At 46.9% G+C, this 18,900-nt stretch overlaps 2 protein-coding genes across 2 annotated transcripts in view; one reads left to right on the top strand and one right to left on the bottom strand.

The window, feature by feature from the left end:
* The window catches only part of Hsdl2 (Hydroxysteroid dehydrogenase like 2), a 28,938-nt gene extending 21,537 nt beyond the window's left edge, over nt 1-7,401 (top strand). The window contains exons 7-8 of the mRNA XM_077643800.1: nt 2,959-3,183; nt 5,088-7,401. Coding sequence (XP_077499926.1) covers nt 2,959-3,183; nt 5,088-5,329 — 467 coding nt within the window. The 3' untranslated portion in view covers nt 5,330-7,401. The remainder of the gene's footprint in view (nt 1-2,958; nt 3,184-5,087) is intronic.
* Nucleotides 7,402-14,267: 6,866 nt separating this feature from the next.
* The window catches only part of LOC144110869 (uncharacterized), a 28,882-nt gene continuing 24,249 nt past the window's right edge, over nt 14,268-18,900 (bottom strand). Inside the window, exon 8 of the mRNA XM_077643941.1 lies at nt 14,268-14,452. Coding sequence (XP_077500067.1) covers nt 14,343-14,452 — 110 coding nt within the window. The 3' untranslated portion in view covers nt 14,268-14,342. The remainder of the gene's footprint in view (nt 14,453-18,900) is intronic.

The following is an 18,900-nucleotide window of genomic DNA, read 5'->3' as shown; positions in this document are numbered from 1 at the left end:
TTTCAAATCCAGCCGGGGCTGGCTTCAGAAATTCATGAAGCGCTTCGGTTTCAGCCTCCGACGTCGCACTTCAATCACCCAGAAGCTGCCAAGCAATTTTGAAGAAAACCTGATAGCTTATCAGTGCTATGTTGCTGCGCAAGAGAGAAGTGGCAGGCTACAACCTTGGGCAAATCGGTAACGCCGACCTGACGGCTGTGTATTTTGATATGCCAGTGGCTTACACCATGAATGGAAAGGGTGTCAAGGAGGTGAAGGTGCGCTCTGCAGGCTATGAGAAGCAGCGCGCAACTGTGATGCTGTGCTGCACAGCTGGTGGACATAAACTCCCTCCTTATATGATATTTACAAGGAAGACACTGCCTGCTCGAGAAACTTTCCCATGACTTGTCATTGTGCGGGCAAATGAGAACGGGTGGATGACAGGTGCGATGGTGGAAGAGCGGGTTAGGATTGTGTGGCGATGGTGTCCAGGAGCCCTTTTGTCAAAGAGCTCGTTCCTTGTCGTCGACGCTTACCGTGGGCACTTGACCGACAACGTGAAGGCTGTGCTCGCCCAAGCAATCACGGACCTCGCTGTCATACTGGGCAGCATGACGGGCCAGTTGCAGCCACTTGATGTCTGCCTCAACAAACCTTTCAAGGATCGTCTGCGAAATTATTACGCGGACTGGTTGACTGACGAAAACCTTATGCTAACGACAACAGGCCGCTTCAAACGTGCATCGCTATCGCAGCTGGCGGGCTGGGTAGCTGCAGCGTGGGACGACATCCCAGGTACTTTGATCGTGCGTGCCTTAAAAAAGTGCAGCATATCTAATGCGCTTGACGGTACCGAAGATAGTGCACTGTTTGAAGGTGACAGTGACAAGGAACGCAGGGACAATGACGTTGAATGAGCTCTCCACATTCAGATTCAATAAATGCTGTTTGCATTTTGTGAACGCTGTCCTCGCTTTTTTTTGTTCGGCCTACATTCGAGGTAATACAGTCGAGACCCGCAATAACGAAATCGCCGGGGACAGCAAAAAAATTCGCTTTCGCGAGAATTTCGTTGCCGCGAAAATGAGACAGAAAAGATAGAAAACAGCCCGCAAAAAGAAAATTTATTGCCAAAAGTCAGTCAGCTTAGTTTGCCGAGCCTTGCCTTGCAGCAACTTCATGGTTCTATTCTCGCACTGCAAGAAGTGATCCATTGCCACGTCGTCGTCGTGTGCGCCTAAGAACGACCGGATCGTGTCAAAGGCGTCCAACACATTCCTCGGGTTCGGGTTTACCGTCTCTCCATGTTGTGGACCTTGGTCCTCGATGTCGTCAGTTTCGCACACGTTTTTTGGCTGGCGGAGACATCTCAAACGCAAACGTGCGGACTGCTGCTCATACACACCGCCACCACACACAACGAACACATGTGCACCGCTCGCAGGCCTAAACGTGCAGCGCTGATGATCTAGTGTCGCTCCCTGATGGTGTCGCTGCGAGGCTGCCTTCCCTGAACATAGCCTCCGAGATAAACAACAACGCGGAACCGATCACAGAGGACACGCGCTGCGCCGGTATGGTGGCTAGCACCGGCTCAAGGTGGCTAAAGTTTTTAAAGTTGTTCCGGCTGCAAGGTTGCCAGGCGCCAATGCTCTCGCTGTAGCCACGCAAGCGCGCTATTGCAGTTTGCTCAATTTGAGTGCTTTTTTGACGCTGTTATTCATAATATGGGAGACAGTATGCGGACCGACGCTGCAGCAAATTTCGTTATCGTGGGATTGCGGTACAAAAATGTTTCGTTACCGAGAGATACGAAATACATTGGCCCCTATGGGCATTTGCCGGGATCTCGGAAATATTTCGTTGCGGCGAGAATTTCGTATTCTCGAGATTTCGCTATCGCGGGTTTCGACTGTATATATTTTTTTTTGTTGGCTTCGGGCTTTAGGGGGTCGGCTTTGAATCGGGGTCGGCCTAGATTCGAATAAATACGGCATTTTGCAGAAAAAAAGACAGCCCAGGAGACAGAACACTGCAGTAAGCATAACACCATTGTTGTCAGTGGTACCAAAACAATCAACACCAGTTTCTTCATCTTTCACTCCCTCCCTTATCCCTTCCCATACGGTGCGGTTCAGGTGTCCAATGATATATGAGACAGATACTGCGCCATTTCCTTTCCCCAAAAGCCAATTATTATTATTATTATTATTAGTTTCTTCAAAAGTGCATGACGCTATACAGCTTGTAGAAAACAGTGAAATTAATTTCAAGAGTGATTAATACTTTTGCAACATACAAAATTTTTTTAACCGTTCCAGATTAAACTTGGTAGTTTATTGCCTGCAGCGTTATTGGCTGCTACACTGATGCCACAACACCTTGGTGTGAGATGACGGAATCTCTCGATGATGATTGAGTTTGCCAATATAGCAGCGGCATAACTGCTTTGAGTTTGAAAGCAGTTGAGAACCTCGAAGGCTCTAGACTCAACAGCCATTCAAAATGCCGGTGTGACAGAGGTATTAGGCTGACTGATAGCATGGTGCAGGTACTAGGCACCAACTATTAGTGACGGTTCAATTGAAGACATTTAGGTTTTTTTTTGCATTGGTATAATTATACACACACAGGCGTTGCCAAAAGTCTTCACACTGCCGTGGCCTGCTTCCCAGCCGTGTAGTGAGGTAGTTGTACTTCTGAAATTCTCATCCTTTGCTGGGCGATTAGAGCTTTCATTCGCAGCTCATAAGTTTCTCAGAGTGCCGTTAATATTGTACCAGGTCGAAAGCAAACCATGTGTTCTGAAGACTTTTGGCCAAGGCTGTACATTCCTATCATTGGAATTTTATCGAGGTTGAGTGCTTGTGTGTCTCTATTGTTTGCGTTTTATGTCTGTTCTCCTGTGCAAAATTTCCCATCCGTCTCTTCCTTTTGGGATGCATATGTATCACATATCCTTTCGATGCAATGCAGGCTCCAAGCTGCAGCCCGACTTCTTCATTCCGGACGACGTCCTTGCCGAGTTTGACCAGGAGCAGGTGTCGACACTGGGCATTGGCACCAACCCACAGCCGTCGGCCACTGCTTCCGAGGGTTCCTCTGGGGATGGCATAGACGGCATTTTGCAGAAGATCGGCAAGAACCTCAGCCCTGAGCTTGTCACCCAGACTGGGGGCTTGTTCCTCTTCCAGGTCAAAGGTCAGCCTGCTGCAGCCTCTTGTCCTCATCGCGTTATTAGTGTGGTGGCCTCGTGGTATGAGCATCTGGCTCATATCAACGGCTGATATGATATCAAATGATATCAACACTATGGACTTCTATAAGCTGTATTGACTGACAGAGGCTACGTTCCACATATTTGAAGGAGCAACTTTAATGAGACCAAAGAAAGCTTTGCATTAAACTTGAAGTCTGGCTGATGCCAGCAGCATCGGAGAGTCATGCTGATAAACAGACGCAAGAACCCTAAATAGCAACTTGTAGAGAGGAAAGCTGACTTTCTAGGTGTTGAGATCAGGGGGAACGAACCTGCCGAAGCAGTGATAAAAGTATAACTGTGGCATATTTTTTTCAGGCCTCAGCTGAAGTTCAGTTTCTCAGCGTTAACGAATATCCAGTAAAAGCTGGTTAATTCAGAAATCCGAAAATTCGATCTGCCAGCTCGGTCCTGGCCAGCACTCATGTAAGTCTATAGCATCAGATGCTGACTAATTTAGACGCTGCGGATTTCGCACTGGTTAATTCAAGCAGGCTCCCGAGAGCAGGCTGTATCCAGGTATGACCAGTGCGGCTAGAAATCGTCGACGTAGCTCTTCTCAAAACCTAAATTTCATGCTTCACATTCGAGCGCGTGATGGCAGGTGTGACGATGAACGGACAGCCTTTTCTCTAGGAACAGTCAGACTACTTAGTTTCGGTTTCACTTTTATGGGCTTTGCGCCAGCCTGCAGCGATGGCGGCTTGATTTGCCAGTTCCTTCCAGCCAACCTGACCCAGCTGAGCATCGTTTTGGATGCTGATTGGTGTGTCGCTGGTGTTCTCTGCCTCGTATTTTTTTCCCGCCTCTTCGGCGCCGCTCAGCTTTTTCTTTCACTTCCGTCCGCATGGTTCCATTCTTCCAATGCGCCGAAATTGCGCGCTGATCACGTGCCATTCGTCATTTGTGCAGGGAAACCTGACATGCGATGTGGAGTTTCTTATGATGGTTGTGACATGGCAGCAGTGGAGCTCGAGCTCCACTGCTTTGCACTGTGAAGGATGCGAGAGGCCCTTAAGATTTCGGAGCAGTGATGCTCCCAACAGTATCCACTCAATGACGCATTGGTCACTGCCACGCTGTTCCCATCTCATAATCAGGCAACCATTCCTCAGTCGTTGACCATTTAAATTTACTTTGATGCAAGGAGTTCTCTTCAGTTTTTGTGAGGCCATTCAGTAAGTTGAACTTTCAAATAATTGTAACATTTTTTTCCAGTCCTTTGCAGCTCGAATGAATGCGCTTTTACTGTTTATCTGCCACGTATGGGTCTTCATGCACAAACTATTTGTAGCGTTAGGTCCAACAGTACATTCTGTGCGAGTGTTCTGCATGCCCTGTGGTGTGAGTTTCTGCTCCTTTGCAAACATGTAACATCATATGATTATGCACTTACTTAGTTATGTACAAACACAACACAGTATGCATTTTATTCAAAATCCCTAACCAGTCTTTTGCCATTGGGGCTAGGAAGGTGATTTAGACAATGCAACCACCTTGAAAGGCTACTCCCGGGGTACCTCTGTTGTTGCAAAAGTCTTGAAAAGGTGACTGTATGGAGCCCCAAGAATACTCTCTGGCTTTCATTGGCACGTAAGCTGCAGAACGAATGGGTTTATCAGAACATCACTGAAGACAGTAGTGCATCATAATGTGCTGCATGGTGCCTGTCAAGAAAGTACTAGCTATGCAGCCAAGTCATGTTTAAAATTAAGATGTTTAGAGTCATGTTTATGAGTCATATTTAGGGGTGATCAGCTGTACACACCAACTGTTCAACACTGACAACTACAGTCAATGAGTGGACCGGGCAAGGTGATGTGTTCCCTTCGCTCACTCTTTGCAGGTGGCGAGGACTTCTTCGTTGACCTTCGTTCAGGCCAGGGCAGTGTGGCCAAGGGTCGTCCGTCGGAAGGCAACTCTCCCGATGTCACCTTCACCATGGACAGCGAAAGCCTGCTCAAGATGTTTGCGGGCAGCCTGAAGCCCACCGCAGCATTTATGAGCGGCAAAATGAAGATCAAGGGTGACATGGGGAAGGCCATGAAGCTCGAGAAGCTCATGGGAATGCTCAGGTCCAAGCTCTAGGAATGGATTTCCCCAAGTATGATTACCGACGTAACGACCTTTCTCCCCATGGTCGCTGAGTAGAAAGATCGTCCAGCAGGACATCAACAACACCAAGCAGTGGTGGAAAGCCGTGGGAAGCATGCAAGTCTTCAAGCAGCTTGGCATTGTGGTTTTATGGGGCCTTCATGCCATGCAAAGTGGGGTGTGTCTTTTTTAAACTGCGAAGAGGCCCTGCCAGAAGATGTATTATACATTCTCAACATCCTTGAGAAGAGATTCTTACATGAAAAATGGTTTTAGCTGTATATTGCGTGAAGGAAGAACTTGACCTAATGCATTAGTGCCTTCAAAAAGCTGCTCATAAACGTGGTTTTTTAGGACTGCTTTGTGATGCCTGGTTGTCATGGGATCGTGTGTCTGTTAATTGTGGTGGTTTCCCATGGGCTGCTTCAAGTGGTTTGAACTTCCTATATATGGTTGTTGTTAACCTTAAACGGCAATGCAAAGGTGTACCTTATCTGCAGGCTACGTCAGCACCAGTGTATGGATGATTTCAGTACTAGCTTTAATGAACTGCTGTTTTTACGTGATGCATAAAGCGCTCTGCAGCTTTATTAAGCAACTCGCCTGGAAAATGCGACCAAGACGAAGCACGCTGTATAGTAAGGCAAGTTCTGACTTATTGCTATGTGATGAGGACGTTCAGTAGTGACTACCATTGTGGATGTTTCTTCCAGTCTTTTACGGTCCTTCTTTACTGTTTCTTTTAGCTATACCATACCATTGCTGCTATGTTGTCATGATTTTTCTGGTGTTTGTCTTAAGTAACGAAGGTCTTTCTAGCGGCATGTGGTGAATGATGGCCATTGATGTGGCATGTATGTCTTGGTTAACTATGTTGGCAAACTGGTTACATGCTTGCACTGCTGTCCTGCCTTCAAAGACTGGATGCTGTTCTTTTAATGATGTAAGATGAAGTTTTTGATGTGCTGCCTTTATTTGCAGTGCAACAACTCCTAAACCATAGATTATTACTAAACGTAGTCTTTCAGCGTCTATGTTTAATTGTGGTCGGAACTTCATTGTTCCATATCAATGAAATGTTACTAAACATTTTGTATCGGATACAAGTATCCTTAATTTCAAAGCATCATCAGCTCTGTTGTACAAATGGCAGAAACCATTGAGTGGTGCTTTTTTTAGTTAAGCGCTTCAATATCTTTAGCTGCAAATAGCAAATATAAGCTTAATGTTTTATGTTACAATTTGCCACATTTGTATGCAAAATATTTATCGCCTGTGTCTTTATTTCAAGTCTTTATCTGAGATGAGGAAATACATCGTCAACAAAGAATTAGTGAGCTCTTTAAATGCATGGCTGCAACTTTCGGTTTGAACTAAAAAAAAAGAATCTGCTTGTTAAAATGCAAATATTTTGCAAGATTATTGCGTCCTGTTTTTTGTCGCATGGTGCCTTTTGACAAGTGCTCATGTAGTACATTGATCCTCTTATGCCCAGGCCAGCCAAAGACTTTTTTTTTTTTTACGCTTAGAAAGCTTGTTTCATTCATAATTTAAGGGATTCAAAGTCCCTCTGTGCAGTCATAAAACTTGTTCACATTTCGTTAATATCTCTGCCAGGACCAACTGCATACTTTATATGATTGCATGCGTTTGTGCAGGCTGCGGTAATCTTTTCTTGAAAGTTCCCTTAGGCAAGGTTTTCAAGAAGATAGTTCTCAGTACAAACAAATCGTATGCATAACTGGAAATAGGGAGCGCATGGAACTAACTTCAGACCTTATGTGGCTCAAGAGTATCATGGCTGTGCATATGTATGATGCCAACTTCCTTTTACTGCATGGGCTTTATGTGTACAATCTGTAATTTAGGTAAGGTATGAACTGCGTCTGTAGGGTTGTGCAAGTTATATTATCAATAAGGAAATTGGTAGTGAATGATGGAGAGGTTTGTATAGTTGATGCACCATTTGACATGTGGTGCTTGTCACCTGCTGGTGCAAGTTTTGCAAGACGTCTAGAAGGCATGAAGTGTATGCAAAGTCAATAAACTGCATTGGGAACAAGAAACACCATGTTTCACATAGTGTCTGCTCTTGTAGTTGCCTGTCCTATTGTGTTTCATTTTTGTAGAGAATTACTGTTTTAAGTTCAACTTTTTTTTGCTTTCTCAATTGCATTGAGATGTCCCCATGTAGTGTCTTCACAAATTCTCTTTGCCCTAGCTCATTTCCAAGTCCCTCTGTTTTGTCTTCTTGAGGCTTGACATGGAAAGCCAAAAGTATACCTCATTAAGCAGCAGATTAAGTTCTGGTGCTGGCCATTAAATAGCACTCTTTTACTAAACCCATGAATCTGTAAATGGGTTACAGAAACAGCTTTTATGAAAACACTTCTGCTTTTGTTGCATGCCACGCAGATTAACTTAAACACAGTCCCAGAGAAGGAAACCCCATGTTAAAGAGCACTAACAATAGTAATGCTCTCTTTACTTCACTAGTGCGGCAACCAACACCTTCAAGATGAATGAGTTGAGGCACGAAGGTACCATGGCTTCGTGTTTATAGCAGCAAAAATTCCACTCTATGATGGCCGCACATTGAGGCCTCGTATAGACCACATTACAAAACCTTGGCTCCCTGTGGCCATTGTAGCCCTCAGCAGCAAATGCGAGGTTCTGTGCAGCTGCAGCCCACTTTTACTGTTGGGCCATGCCTTCCTGTGCCTTGGCATGAGAGTGTGACTTCTTCCTCATAAGTTAAGTTTCGGGGCAGACCAACCAGCGTAATGTCCATTGCTTGCAAGATACCGTACAATCTCATTTGTTCGAGGGGACACAAGCTCCACCTTAAGGATGTGACACGATAGTGAATGGGTCAATGCCCATATATGAAGAATTGGTAATCCTCTACTTATCGTTCATAGAACCCTAGCAGACCTCATACCAATCCTGGCATAGCGGTGCAGCAGCTAAGCGATGCGCCACTGCCCTGCAATGGCAGGTGCTGACACCATTGGAGCTTGCGCGATCCAGGTTGCTCTTCCTGAGCAACCGCTCACGACCAGACATTAATTTAATTGCCACCTGCCAAGGTGTGCAGTTTGCTTGCAATCCAGTGGACAGGCTGCAATGACACCACAAGGTTATGTGACCTAGGTGGCCCACCTGCCTCCTCGGTTTTTCTGGGGATTTTTCGTGGATATGTCGCTCACGGTCAACGACGCCGGATTTTCTATGACAGGAGCTTCTGAACACTATCGCATTAAAAACTTTGGTGATTCGAACGCGTGAGCACGTACAACGATTCGTTCGAAGAGCCCGTGCAGCTGACCTGCCCCGGCCGACAAATTGGGATAGTGCAGTGCAATAGCTGCCCTCCGGCCCCACAGCTGGCGGCCACCCGCCTGCGACGATGGCAGCCGATGACGTGAGAGCTTGGAGTGCACGGTTGCTGCGGTGCTAGTGCGGGAGTTCACGTGCTGCACTTCTGTGTGCGCTTCGAATGAGGCCCACAGCGCAGTCCAGAGCTCAGCATATGCGGCATAACTGGATTTTTGCTTGTGGGAATCAAAGGGTCCCTGCAATACTTTTTGACCATAGTGTGTAAACCTTCTGTATCGCTAGGTTTTGTTGGCACGAGCATCTGAGCCAAATACGCTTCAACACGCAGCAAGGAACCAACAGTCGCGCTCGGGAGTTGTCGAGTTCTCTCCTACAAATTTTTCAAAGTCGCGCCTTTGTTTTTATACACACGTGCGTATGTAGGTTTAGAAATGGCTATTGGCCAATTTATTTCAGGTGGCATGCAGTTCCCGTAGCCGTAGCCAGTCAGCTGCCTCGCGTCGGCGGGTAGCTTCGCTCCCTGATTTCCGCACGGACCAGCAGACTGGCGGTAGGGCGAGTAAGAGGGGCCGGTAAGGCACTGCTCGCCTATGAGCGTGCAAAAAGTGAGAGGGAAATGTGTGAAGGTGCTGCAATTCAGATTCTGAGAGCAGATAACTCCGCTCTTAAAAAGCGCATTAAAATGTTTTTTTGAGCGAGGATACTCGTGAAGCGGCGTCATTTAGCAGTCCAGGCAAACTGCAACGTAATTTAATTTTGCAGGGCCCCTAAATTTGGGACAATAAAGGGGAATACTAAGACAGGCTAAACTTATAGGTTGGCGTGACTTGACAGTCAATACATGTTTTTTTTTTTTTTATCGGGAACAAAGCTTTCGTTTCATAATCCAGCAAACTCCGTAAGAGTGAAGTACACGTACTCGCCGCGGTGGCAGTGGTTCGGGCGCTCGGCTACTAATCCGGAGTTCCCGGGTTTGAACCCGACCGCTGCGGCTGCGTTTTTACGGAGGCAAAACGCTAAGGCACCCGTGTGTTGTGCAATGTCTATGCACATTAAAGATCCCCAGGTGGTCGAAATTGTTCAGGAGCCTTCCACTACGGCACCTCTCTCTTCCTGTCTTCTTTCAGTCCCTTCTTTATCCCTTCCCTTACGGCGCAGTTCAGGTGTCCAACGATATACGAGACAGATACTGCACCATTTCCTTTCCCCCAAAACCAATTATTTATGTTATTATTATTAAGTACACGTGGCGCCGCCACGCACAGATTCGTACCGCTGCGACTGGTGACGTACTCATGCACTCTCTCGAGGAGCGTTATTTATTTCGCCATCAGTGTTTTTCTGAAGACAACGCCTTAAATTGTAACGATTTTTTTTCCCATACGACGGAGAATTTTTGTCACGAGTGTTGGAGTGATATAGGCTGCTAGTCCTCCGCGATACATCAACAACACAAATTAAAAATGACTACCGCTTCACCTCTACCCTCAACCTCCCCCCTCCCTAAATTCCGCGAACTAAGAACAAGGAATGAATCTTCAATATTCCGCGGGATAAATCAAAGACTGCTTCTCAGAATGCACCTCACGTTACATTCCGAACTATGGCATGCATGTAGTATGCATTGTTCTTTTTGTTCTCTCCAACCTATTCAAGGTAACTAAAGCGACTTTCGCTAGCAGGCTTGAATGCCGCAAGAAGCCAGCTTTTCATATATCTTGGGACAAAGGGCGCGGCGAGCGAGTGTGAAGGAGCAGGTGGCTATGTGTGTCGAAGGAAGGCGGTACGGGCCATTGAGGAATAGAAAAAACTGCAAGAGTTGAGAGGGGTAAGAAAAGCAAAGGGCGAGCGGACGCATGACTGGGCTGCTTGAAACACCGAGCTGCTGCGGCATGGTGACGGCATGTGCTGTTGTGTGAGAGACAGCGTGCATTAAAGGGGTACAGACACATAGTTTTTGGGTGTCCTTTCTTTTTGGCTTCAAAAAGGCCTACGACCCTAGTAATGATTCATATGAACTCGACACCAGTACGCAGCGTGAATTATTAATTATATCAGCGCTGAAGTGCCCTTGACGTCACAGTCGACCGAAAAACCTAGACTACCACATTCCTGAATATGTCGACGTTGCCGGAAAGAACTGGTTGTTCCTGTGAGCAACCACTGGTGAAAACGGACAACTTGACGTCACTCGATGGGAGTAGAAATGCCGAGCCGCTCCTCGGATAACGTTTAAAATCATATTAAATTACATTCTACGCAATGCCTGCTACTGAAACTTGCTAGAAGGCATCTCCTTACACACGTGAAACGATCTCTTTTTGTGTTCTAAATTTTGTCTTTACCCTTTCAATCACATTAACTGACGTAGCCATTGATTCCGTAGTTTAGCGTGCATACAGTCGAGCCCACTTATAACGATTCTGACGGCACGCGAATTGCGTTCGTTGTACCTGAGGTTCGTAGTAAGTGGACTTCATACAAAGTCGGACAGTGTAAGTCAGTTATGCATGTGTGTTTATTCATACTAGAACCTACTGGGGCGCTTTCCAAGCTCACGTGCAGTCACATGCCCCTCATCGATAGCATTGCTGCCCGCGCACAAGATGATTTGTACACGATTCATATAACTGCGTGTGGTGGAACCGTCGACGGCAACTGGTGGTAGGTCGGCCTCCCCTTCATCGTCTTCATCAGATTCCTTGCAATAGGAGAGTGTTCCTACTTTGCGTACTAATATTTTCGCCAGTGTACAGCTCTCCGATGTCGGCGTCCTAATCCGCACCGGCGAATTAAGTAATCCCAGGCGATATCTGGTCGGGCTAGTTGAGCATCGATCGAAGCGAATTTCCACGAATTTACACGCGTCTGATAGCGTAGATGTTCGACAGCGTCCTCCATCGCACCTAGGATCACAAACTCTGCCTTACGGAAGAAATTTTTGATGTGCTTCGCAGTAACTTCCATCCACGCGAACTTATTCCATGGCGAAGAACAGAATCATGCTATCTGACACGTCGGCCCCTTGTCAGTCAACTGTCGTCTATGCACAATGGGGACGCGGCGCTCGACCCTCGAACACGTAAACTATGCCGTTGGGAAGTCCTGCTTCGCGGCTGAATAGCGTGGTCATCGCAGTTAGAGAAGGCATCACGTGACGTGCCGCATGGTTGCCGAGCGCGAACAGGACCTTCATGTTTCCTATAATAAAATTAATCCTATGATGAGGACGAGCACTCTGACTCGAGGCTCCCGTACGCCAACGCGTGCGGCAGCAAAGGACTGCGCATGGCTCGCATCACATGGCCCTTCCCCGTACTACAATGAAGACTGTCCGACACGTCCAGTAAGAGCGAGTTGCCGTCCTCCCCCCCCCCTCCCCCCACACCACCCCCATTTTTCAAAGAGCAGCAAATAAACTGATGTTATTAGCGTATACCCGCCTTGCTTGTCGCGCTCTCCGAGCCTCGGCACTGTCCCATGTCAAGGAGAGCTTCCAGTCTCTCGGGTCGTTGCCTCTCGTTCGATGCCTCAAATCTGCGTCACCGCATCGCAACGTCATCGCATGCACCATGTTGCGTTTTTGGCTTGCCTCCGTTTAACAGTACTACGAGCTAATTTCAGATATCATTCTTATTCGCCCTCCGTCATTCTCTCAGGCGCCCGCTTATTCTCCCAGAAAGTTCATTCGACGGGGAGCATAATTTGTTTATATTATATAATAGTGAACAACTATATTTTGGACCTCTGCGCTTTTTGAAGAACAGTGTCATCAGAAGACAGGCAGACCATAACGGTAGGTCTAAAAACTAACATGCAGAAAATCAAACTATAATATGTTCAACAGTCTCGCAAGGGAACAGCAGTTCACAATTGGTAGCGAGGTGCTGGAAGTGGTAAAGAACTACTTAGGGCAGGTAGTGGCCTCTGATCCGGATCATGAGAGCGAAGTAACTAGAACAAGAATGGAGGGAGCTCATATGGCAGGTTCTCTGAGATCATGAATGGCAATTTACCAATATCCCTCAAGAGACAAATATACAACCGCTGTATCTTACCCATATTCACCTATGGGGCAGAAACGCGGACGCTAACGAAAAGGGTTTAGCTTAAGTTAAGGACAATGCAGATAACTATGGAAGGGAAAATGATAGGTGTAACGTTAAGAGACCGGAAGTGGGCAGAGTGGGTGAGGGAACAAACGCGGGTTAATGACATCCTAGTCGAAATCGAAAATGAAATCGGCTTGACCAGGGCATGTAATGCGAAGCCACGATAACCGCTGTTTCGTAAGGGTTACGGAGTGGATTCCAATAGAAGGCAAGCGTAGCAGGAGGCGGCATGAAGGTAGGTGGGCGGATGAGATTAAGATGTTTGTGGGGATACGGTGGACGCAGCTGGCAAAGGACAGAGTTAATTGGAGAGACATGGGAGGTGCCTGCAGTGGGCGTAGTCAGGCTGATGATGATGATCTCGGGTGCAGAGAGGGCACAAAATGAAAGTTCGGAAAGCTGCACTTACCCGCCGCGGTGGCTCAGCGATTAAGGCACTCGTCTATTGAGCCGGAATGCCCGGGTTCGAACCCGACCGCGACGGCCATGTTTCGATGGAGGCGAAAAACAAAGGTTGCTCGTGTGCTGTGCGATGTCAGTGCACGTTAAAGATCTCCAGGTGGTCTAATTATTCCGGAGACCTCCACAACAGTACCTCTTTCTTCTTTCAGTTATGTGAGACAGTTACTGCGTCATTTCCTTTCCTCAAAACCAATTTTTATTTCATTCAAAAACCCGCCGCAGTGGCTCAGTGGCTAGGGCGCTCGGCTACTGATCCGGAGTTCCCGGGTTCGAACCCGACCGCGGCGGCTGCGTTTTTATGGAGGCAAAACGCTAAGGCGCCCGTGTGCTGTGCGATGTCAGTGCACGTTAAAGATCCCCAGGTGGTCGAAATTATTCCGGACTCCTCCACTACGGCACCTCTTTCTTCCTGTCTTCTTTCGCTCCCTTCTTTTCCCCTTCCCTTACGGCGCGGTTCAGGCGTCCAACGATATACGAGACAGATGCTGCGTCGTTTACTTTCCCCGAAAACCAATTATTATTATTATTATTATTATTATTATTATTATTATTATTATTATTATTATTATTATTATTATTATTATTATTATTATCATCTTCATTTCATTCAAGCTGCACTTGCCTCTGAACACTTTCAAGGTTGGGTTACAAGTAATATAAAAACCCACGAAAGCAGAATGTACAGCCGCCGCCGTAGCTCAGCTGGCAGAGCACAGTGCGCGAAATTCGGATTTCGTGGGTTTGGACCCCACCGGCGCTATGTGGTTTGCTTTTCTTCTACTTTCTAATTAGTTATCTTTCAGCCGTAAACTTATTACCCTATTCATTCCCCAGTGATGATCACGAAAAGCTAAAAAAAAAAACGATGAAAACGTTCCCCTATGCCTTCCTTGCATGACTTTAGCGACTGCTGGCTTCCATCATTTTGTATATCACAACAAGCCCCCCATTTCTTTACTTTTGTCTGCTCACTGGCCAGAGAGAGAATTTTAGGTTGTGAAGATATTCAAGGAAACACATTTATCGATCCTTGACTGGAGGTTTTACTTCTGTGTCTTTACAATCCACTGAGTGAAGATATTCAGTTCTCTCTTTTACTTGCATTGTTTATCACTGGAGCACTTGGCGTAGAATGCTTGCCTGCATTTGCGGTGGCGAAATTGAACTGTACTAGCAAGCACCCACGCAGTACACAGTCCATTTCCTGCAAAAAAGGCCAAAAAATTGAAGAAATGAGGAGACAGGGTGAGTTTGACCTGGACAGAATGCAAGTAACGAACACGTAATGGGAATATGGGAACTACATGAGCAACAATAACGTGGTTAAAACAATATTTTGCAGTGCAGCCGTTATCATTGTTTTTATGCACCTTTAGATATACGTACAGGGTCAATCACACTTAAAGGGAACACGGCTCCGCGTGGATGCGCACACCCGGAGCACCACTGCGACCAAGCCAGTAGCAAACCCGTGCAAATTGGCAGATGACACGAAGCACCACGTCGAGGTACCTCTTCTCGAGCGCCATGCACTCTGCATTGATTCATGAACGGGTTAGATGCAATGGCACTCCGCAGGTACGTGGCTACGCGCAGCCGTACAGGGGTACATTCCCGCCGTTGTGGCGTTCATATGCCGATTCCAGGATCACGGGAACATATCTTGGCGGACGCGGCCGAGTTTGGTCGCATAGGCGAGATGCAAATACACCCGTGTGCTGTACGACGCTAGCGATTCTTAAGGAACCTTTGGTGGCCCAAGTTTATCCCAAGGACTCCATTACGGCGTCTCTCAGCCCATGTGGTGCTTCTTGACGTTGAACCACATATCAAATTTTGTGATAGAAATAAATATTCCTCCGCAACACCTGAATAAGCCATTCAGCTGGTGTACATATTGTATCTTGACAACAGGTAGAAAATGCGAAGAACGCCCCCGCTTTTACTTCTGCGATTATCCAAACTTCCTTTTACACTGGTTAGCCGCCGCGGTGGCTGAGTGGTTACGGCGCTCGGCTGCCGGCCCGAAAGACGCGGGTTCGATCCTGGCCGCGGCGGTCGAATTTCGATGGAGGCGAAATTCTAGAGGCCCGTGTACTGTGCGATGTCAGTGCACGTTAAAGAACCCAGGTGGTCGAAATTTCCGGAGCCCTTCACTACGGCATCTTTCATAGCCTGAGTCGCTTTCGGACGTTAAACCCCAATAAACCAACCAACCAACCAACCTTTTTACACTGACATGGTTTACGCAAAAAGAGCGTACAGGCGCTAAAAGACGAAGACAAGCACACTCAAGACAGGACAGGCGCCTGTCTTGTCTTGTCCTGTCTTGAGTGTGCTTGTCTTCGTCTTTTAGCGCCTGTACGCTCTTTTTGCGTAAACCATGTCAAGCTACAACCAACTAGCTCAAATGAAAGTCTTTTTACACTGGTTCGCTATCTCAGGTGCTGCTGCCTCTACTTAGTGAAGGGCCGGCGAGTATTGATAAAGTAAAAAAAATGTTTTATTAAAACGTTAATACCTCTTCACATGGGGACGCCGACGCTTCAGTGGCAGTCCCCTTCGTGCTGTCATGCGCCCACTTTTGGTGGGACGACAATTTGAACTTTCGTCGGCCACCGGCCTATCATACTGTCGTTGCAGGCAGCCCACTATGGGTTCAAGTTATAGTGTCACGCAACGGCAAGCCGAAGAAAACAGAGCATGACGGATGCTGATGGCATGTTTTAATAGCTGCTGGCCTAGCGCAAGCCCTCCTGCGAGCGCCACAGCTGGCTTCGTCTTTTTCTAGTCTATGACAATATTACGCCCTATACACTCCGGTTGGTTAAGAGTGCACTGCGTTAAATCTGAAGCGCAAGTTCCCCTTTGAATGAGTCACCCTCCACCGCAAGCTGGCTTTCCTGCAGGGCTGCATGCACATCTCGGCGATCATGGCACGTTGACTTGGAGTGTCAGTTTAGAAATGAACAGATCAAAAAAGCAAGCAGAATATTTTGCATGCGGAGTGTATTCTGCTTTCTCATATATAACTTAACTTGTATAGGAGGTCCCCGCAGTTCCACATGGGGACCTTCTGTTGAATATTATCGTTGAATATATTTAAATTCAAATAACAATAAACAAGAGATTGATTTATTGATTGATAGTATAGTCGAAGTTTTCGGCGTGAAGAAACAAACCGCCTTGCGAGGAATTACTACTGAAAAAAACGGCTACTTCATCGCGTTAGCCACTCTTTCCCACAAGCCGCAGAACGCTACGGCCTAAGCTGTTTTGTCAACATGCAGTTTGACAGCCCAATCGAGGCTTTTACGTGTAATGTACGGTGCTATTTAAAATACACGTGCGGTATAAAACCATTTTGCTACTCATATTGTAGCAATCTTTTCATACAACTGCAGCGCTAGCTAATGACTAAAAGGTGCGTTTATAGAGCTTGCCATCACTGGCGGTAGCTTCACTGCTCTAACTTGCACATAGCCTTGCACATAGCCAGTGCCTCGTGCTAACTTCATCTCACTTGGAGCGGTGTCGAAAAAAAGACGCCGCGAAGTGCTTTGAGACGGCTCTTATGAAAACATCCTGCAATTACTGGATGGCACGACACGCTGTATACCTACACAGTATAAACCGCTACAGTAGATACAACCACCAGCAATGACGTGGAACATCAACCGCGTTGTTGGAGGGACATGGAAGCTATCGAGGCGAAGTCAGCTGGCCGAGCCCGTAAGCATACAGAGGCTACACCATAATTTCCGTCACGCCAGCGTTCTAGAAAAGAGTGCCAAGCAGAAGCCCCTCATTTCACACGCCAAGCCACCGAGGAGCGATAGCAAGAGGCCAAAGCCGCCCGGCAACGGTGGCATATCTAGGCAGAAGCGCTTCACGGCAGCTTCTTTAATTTCAGCACCATATTTCTGGGCGTAACCTTTATCGTATGACAGGTAGAGCTGAATCTATGAATTACTACTTTATGATAATAATAATAATTGGTTTTGGGGGGAAAGGAAATGGCGCAGTATCTGTCTCATATATCGTTGGACACCTGAACCGCGCCGTAAGGGAAGGGTAAAGGAGGGAGTGAAAGAAGAAAGGAAGAGAGAGGTGCCGTAGTGGAGGGCTCCGGAATAATTTCGACCACCTGGGGATCTTTAACGTGCACTGACATCGCACAGAACACGGGCGCCTTAGCGTTTTTCCTCCATAAAAACGCAGCCGCCGCGGTCGGGTTCGAACCCGGGAACTCCGGATCAGTAGTCGAGCGCCCTAACCACTGAGCCACCGCGGCGGGGCGACTACTTTATGCAATCACCGTCTTTTTTTATTTTATCAAATGATATTGCTTTAAAGTTCAGAGTGCCCCCTTTTCGAGGAGCACGCAATTTTTAATACACTAACGACTAACCTCGATGCGCTTCAGCTTACAGCGCACTAGTCACATGCATGCTGTGATGGATGTTAGTGCAATTTCATGCTTATAGTAGAATGCTCACAGGGCTTATGGTATATTCAGGGCGCAAGGGGGGCTGCATATTTAATTTAACTATGCAACAATGCACTCAAAATACTTCCGGGGTTGGGATTCGTGCATGTCTCGGGAACAAGTGGATATCCATGCCAAATGGTGGCGTTCCATGTCTACATTTTTTAGTCGTCCGAATGGGAGAAAGGCGCGAATATATTGTACGTAATTGCAGCTTTCCGCCCCAAGGAGGCAAACCTTTTGAAGGTTGCTCCTAATTTATTTTTTTAGCACGGCCACACTACCCCAGTCAGGGATGTCCTTGCAGCGGTCTTGGACATCATTGTGAACTCGCAGTTGTCCCTAGGGCTGCTCGGTTTTAACGGTATCGCTTCCAAGCCTCCTAGGCACACATGAATTGGAGTTGACACACACCGGATCCTATATATCCATCGCCGCCAAAGACGTAACCCTGTTGGCTCAGATAAATAGAAAGGTAAGCCGTAAATTGGAGGACAGGGAAAACCCAGTTGTGAACGCGTGCCCATTCGCTGCTCTAGAAATTTCGGGTGTCTGCTGCCGTTGCCGTGATAACTGTTGCGTCTTCCCGCTTACGTTCTCATGGAAAGGCCTTCTTGGCACCCACAACGTCATCGAAAAGATCGCGGCACTAGATGAACACGCTTCTTGCACGATGCCATTTCTTTTCTCGACTCTCGGAGGTCGTTGGTTTGCTTCGGTTGTTTCCTGTTATTAAAACGTGTAGTCAAACGCTCTTACATTGCACTACATTAACCTGTTATTGTAGATGCCTTCCATCCGGCGCTATGAAGCCTCCGTTAATGCTGAGCAATAGTTTAAGTGCGCTTAATGCATGATAGGTTTAGGTGCTTGTGTGCCATAAAACAGTAGATTGTTTAAGCCTACCTTCTTGTTCATGTATAGCCTCAGCCGCTTATGCGGCCAAAAACCCAATACATCTAACTTTAAGCCTTTCTTCTGTCTAAAACGATAAAACTTAGACGCGCGTGAAGAGAAGCGCATTTTGTTACAGCTCAATAAAAACTGGATTACAGAATGCGGCAACTGCATGCGGAGTCGGGTGCTGTCGTGCCTGTGAAATCAGTCTAATCCGAGATTCGAAGGTAATTTTTCAGAGTTGTTAACGGTCCAAAAGTGCTTCA

The sequence above is a fragment of the Amblyomma americanum genome, chromosome 11 (genome assembly GCF_052857255.1).
Source record: "Amblyomma americanum isolate KBUSLIRL-KWMA chromosome 11, ASM5285725v1, whole genome shotgun sequence".
NCBI lineage: Eukaryota > Metazoa > Arthropoda > Arachnida > Ixodida > Ixodidae > Amblyomma > Amblyomma americanum.
The sequence above is the reverse complement of the archived record's forward strand: the minus strand, read 5'-3'. Positions and strand labels throughout refer to the sequence as shown.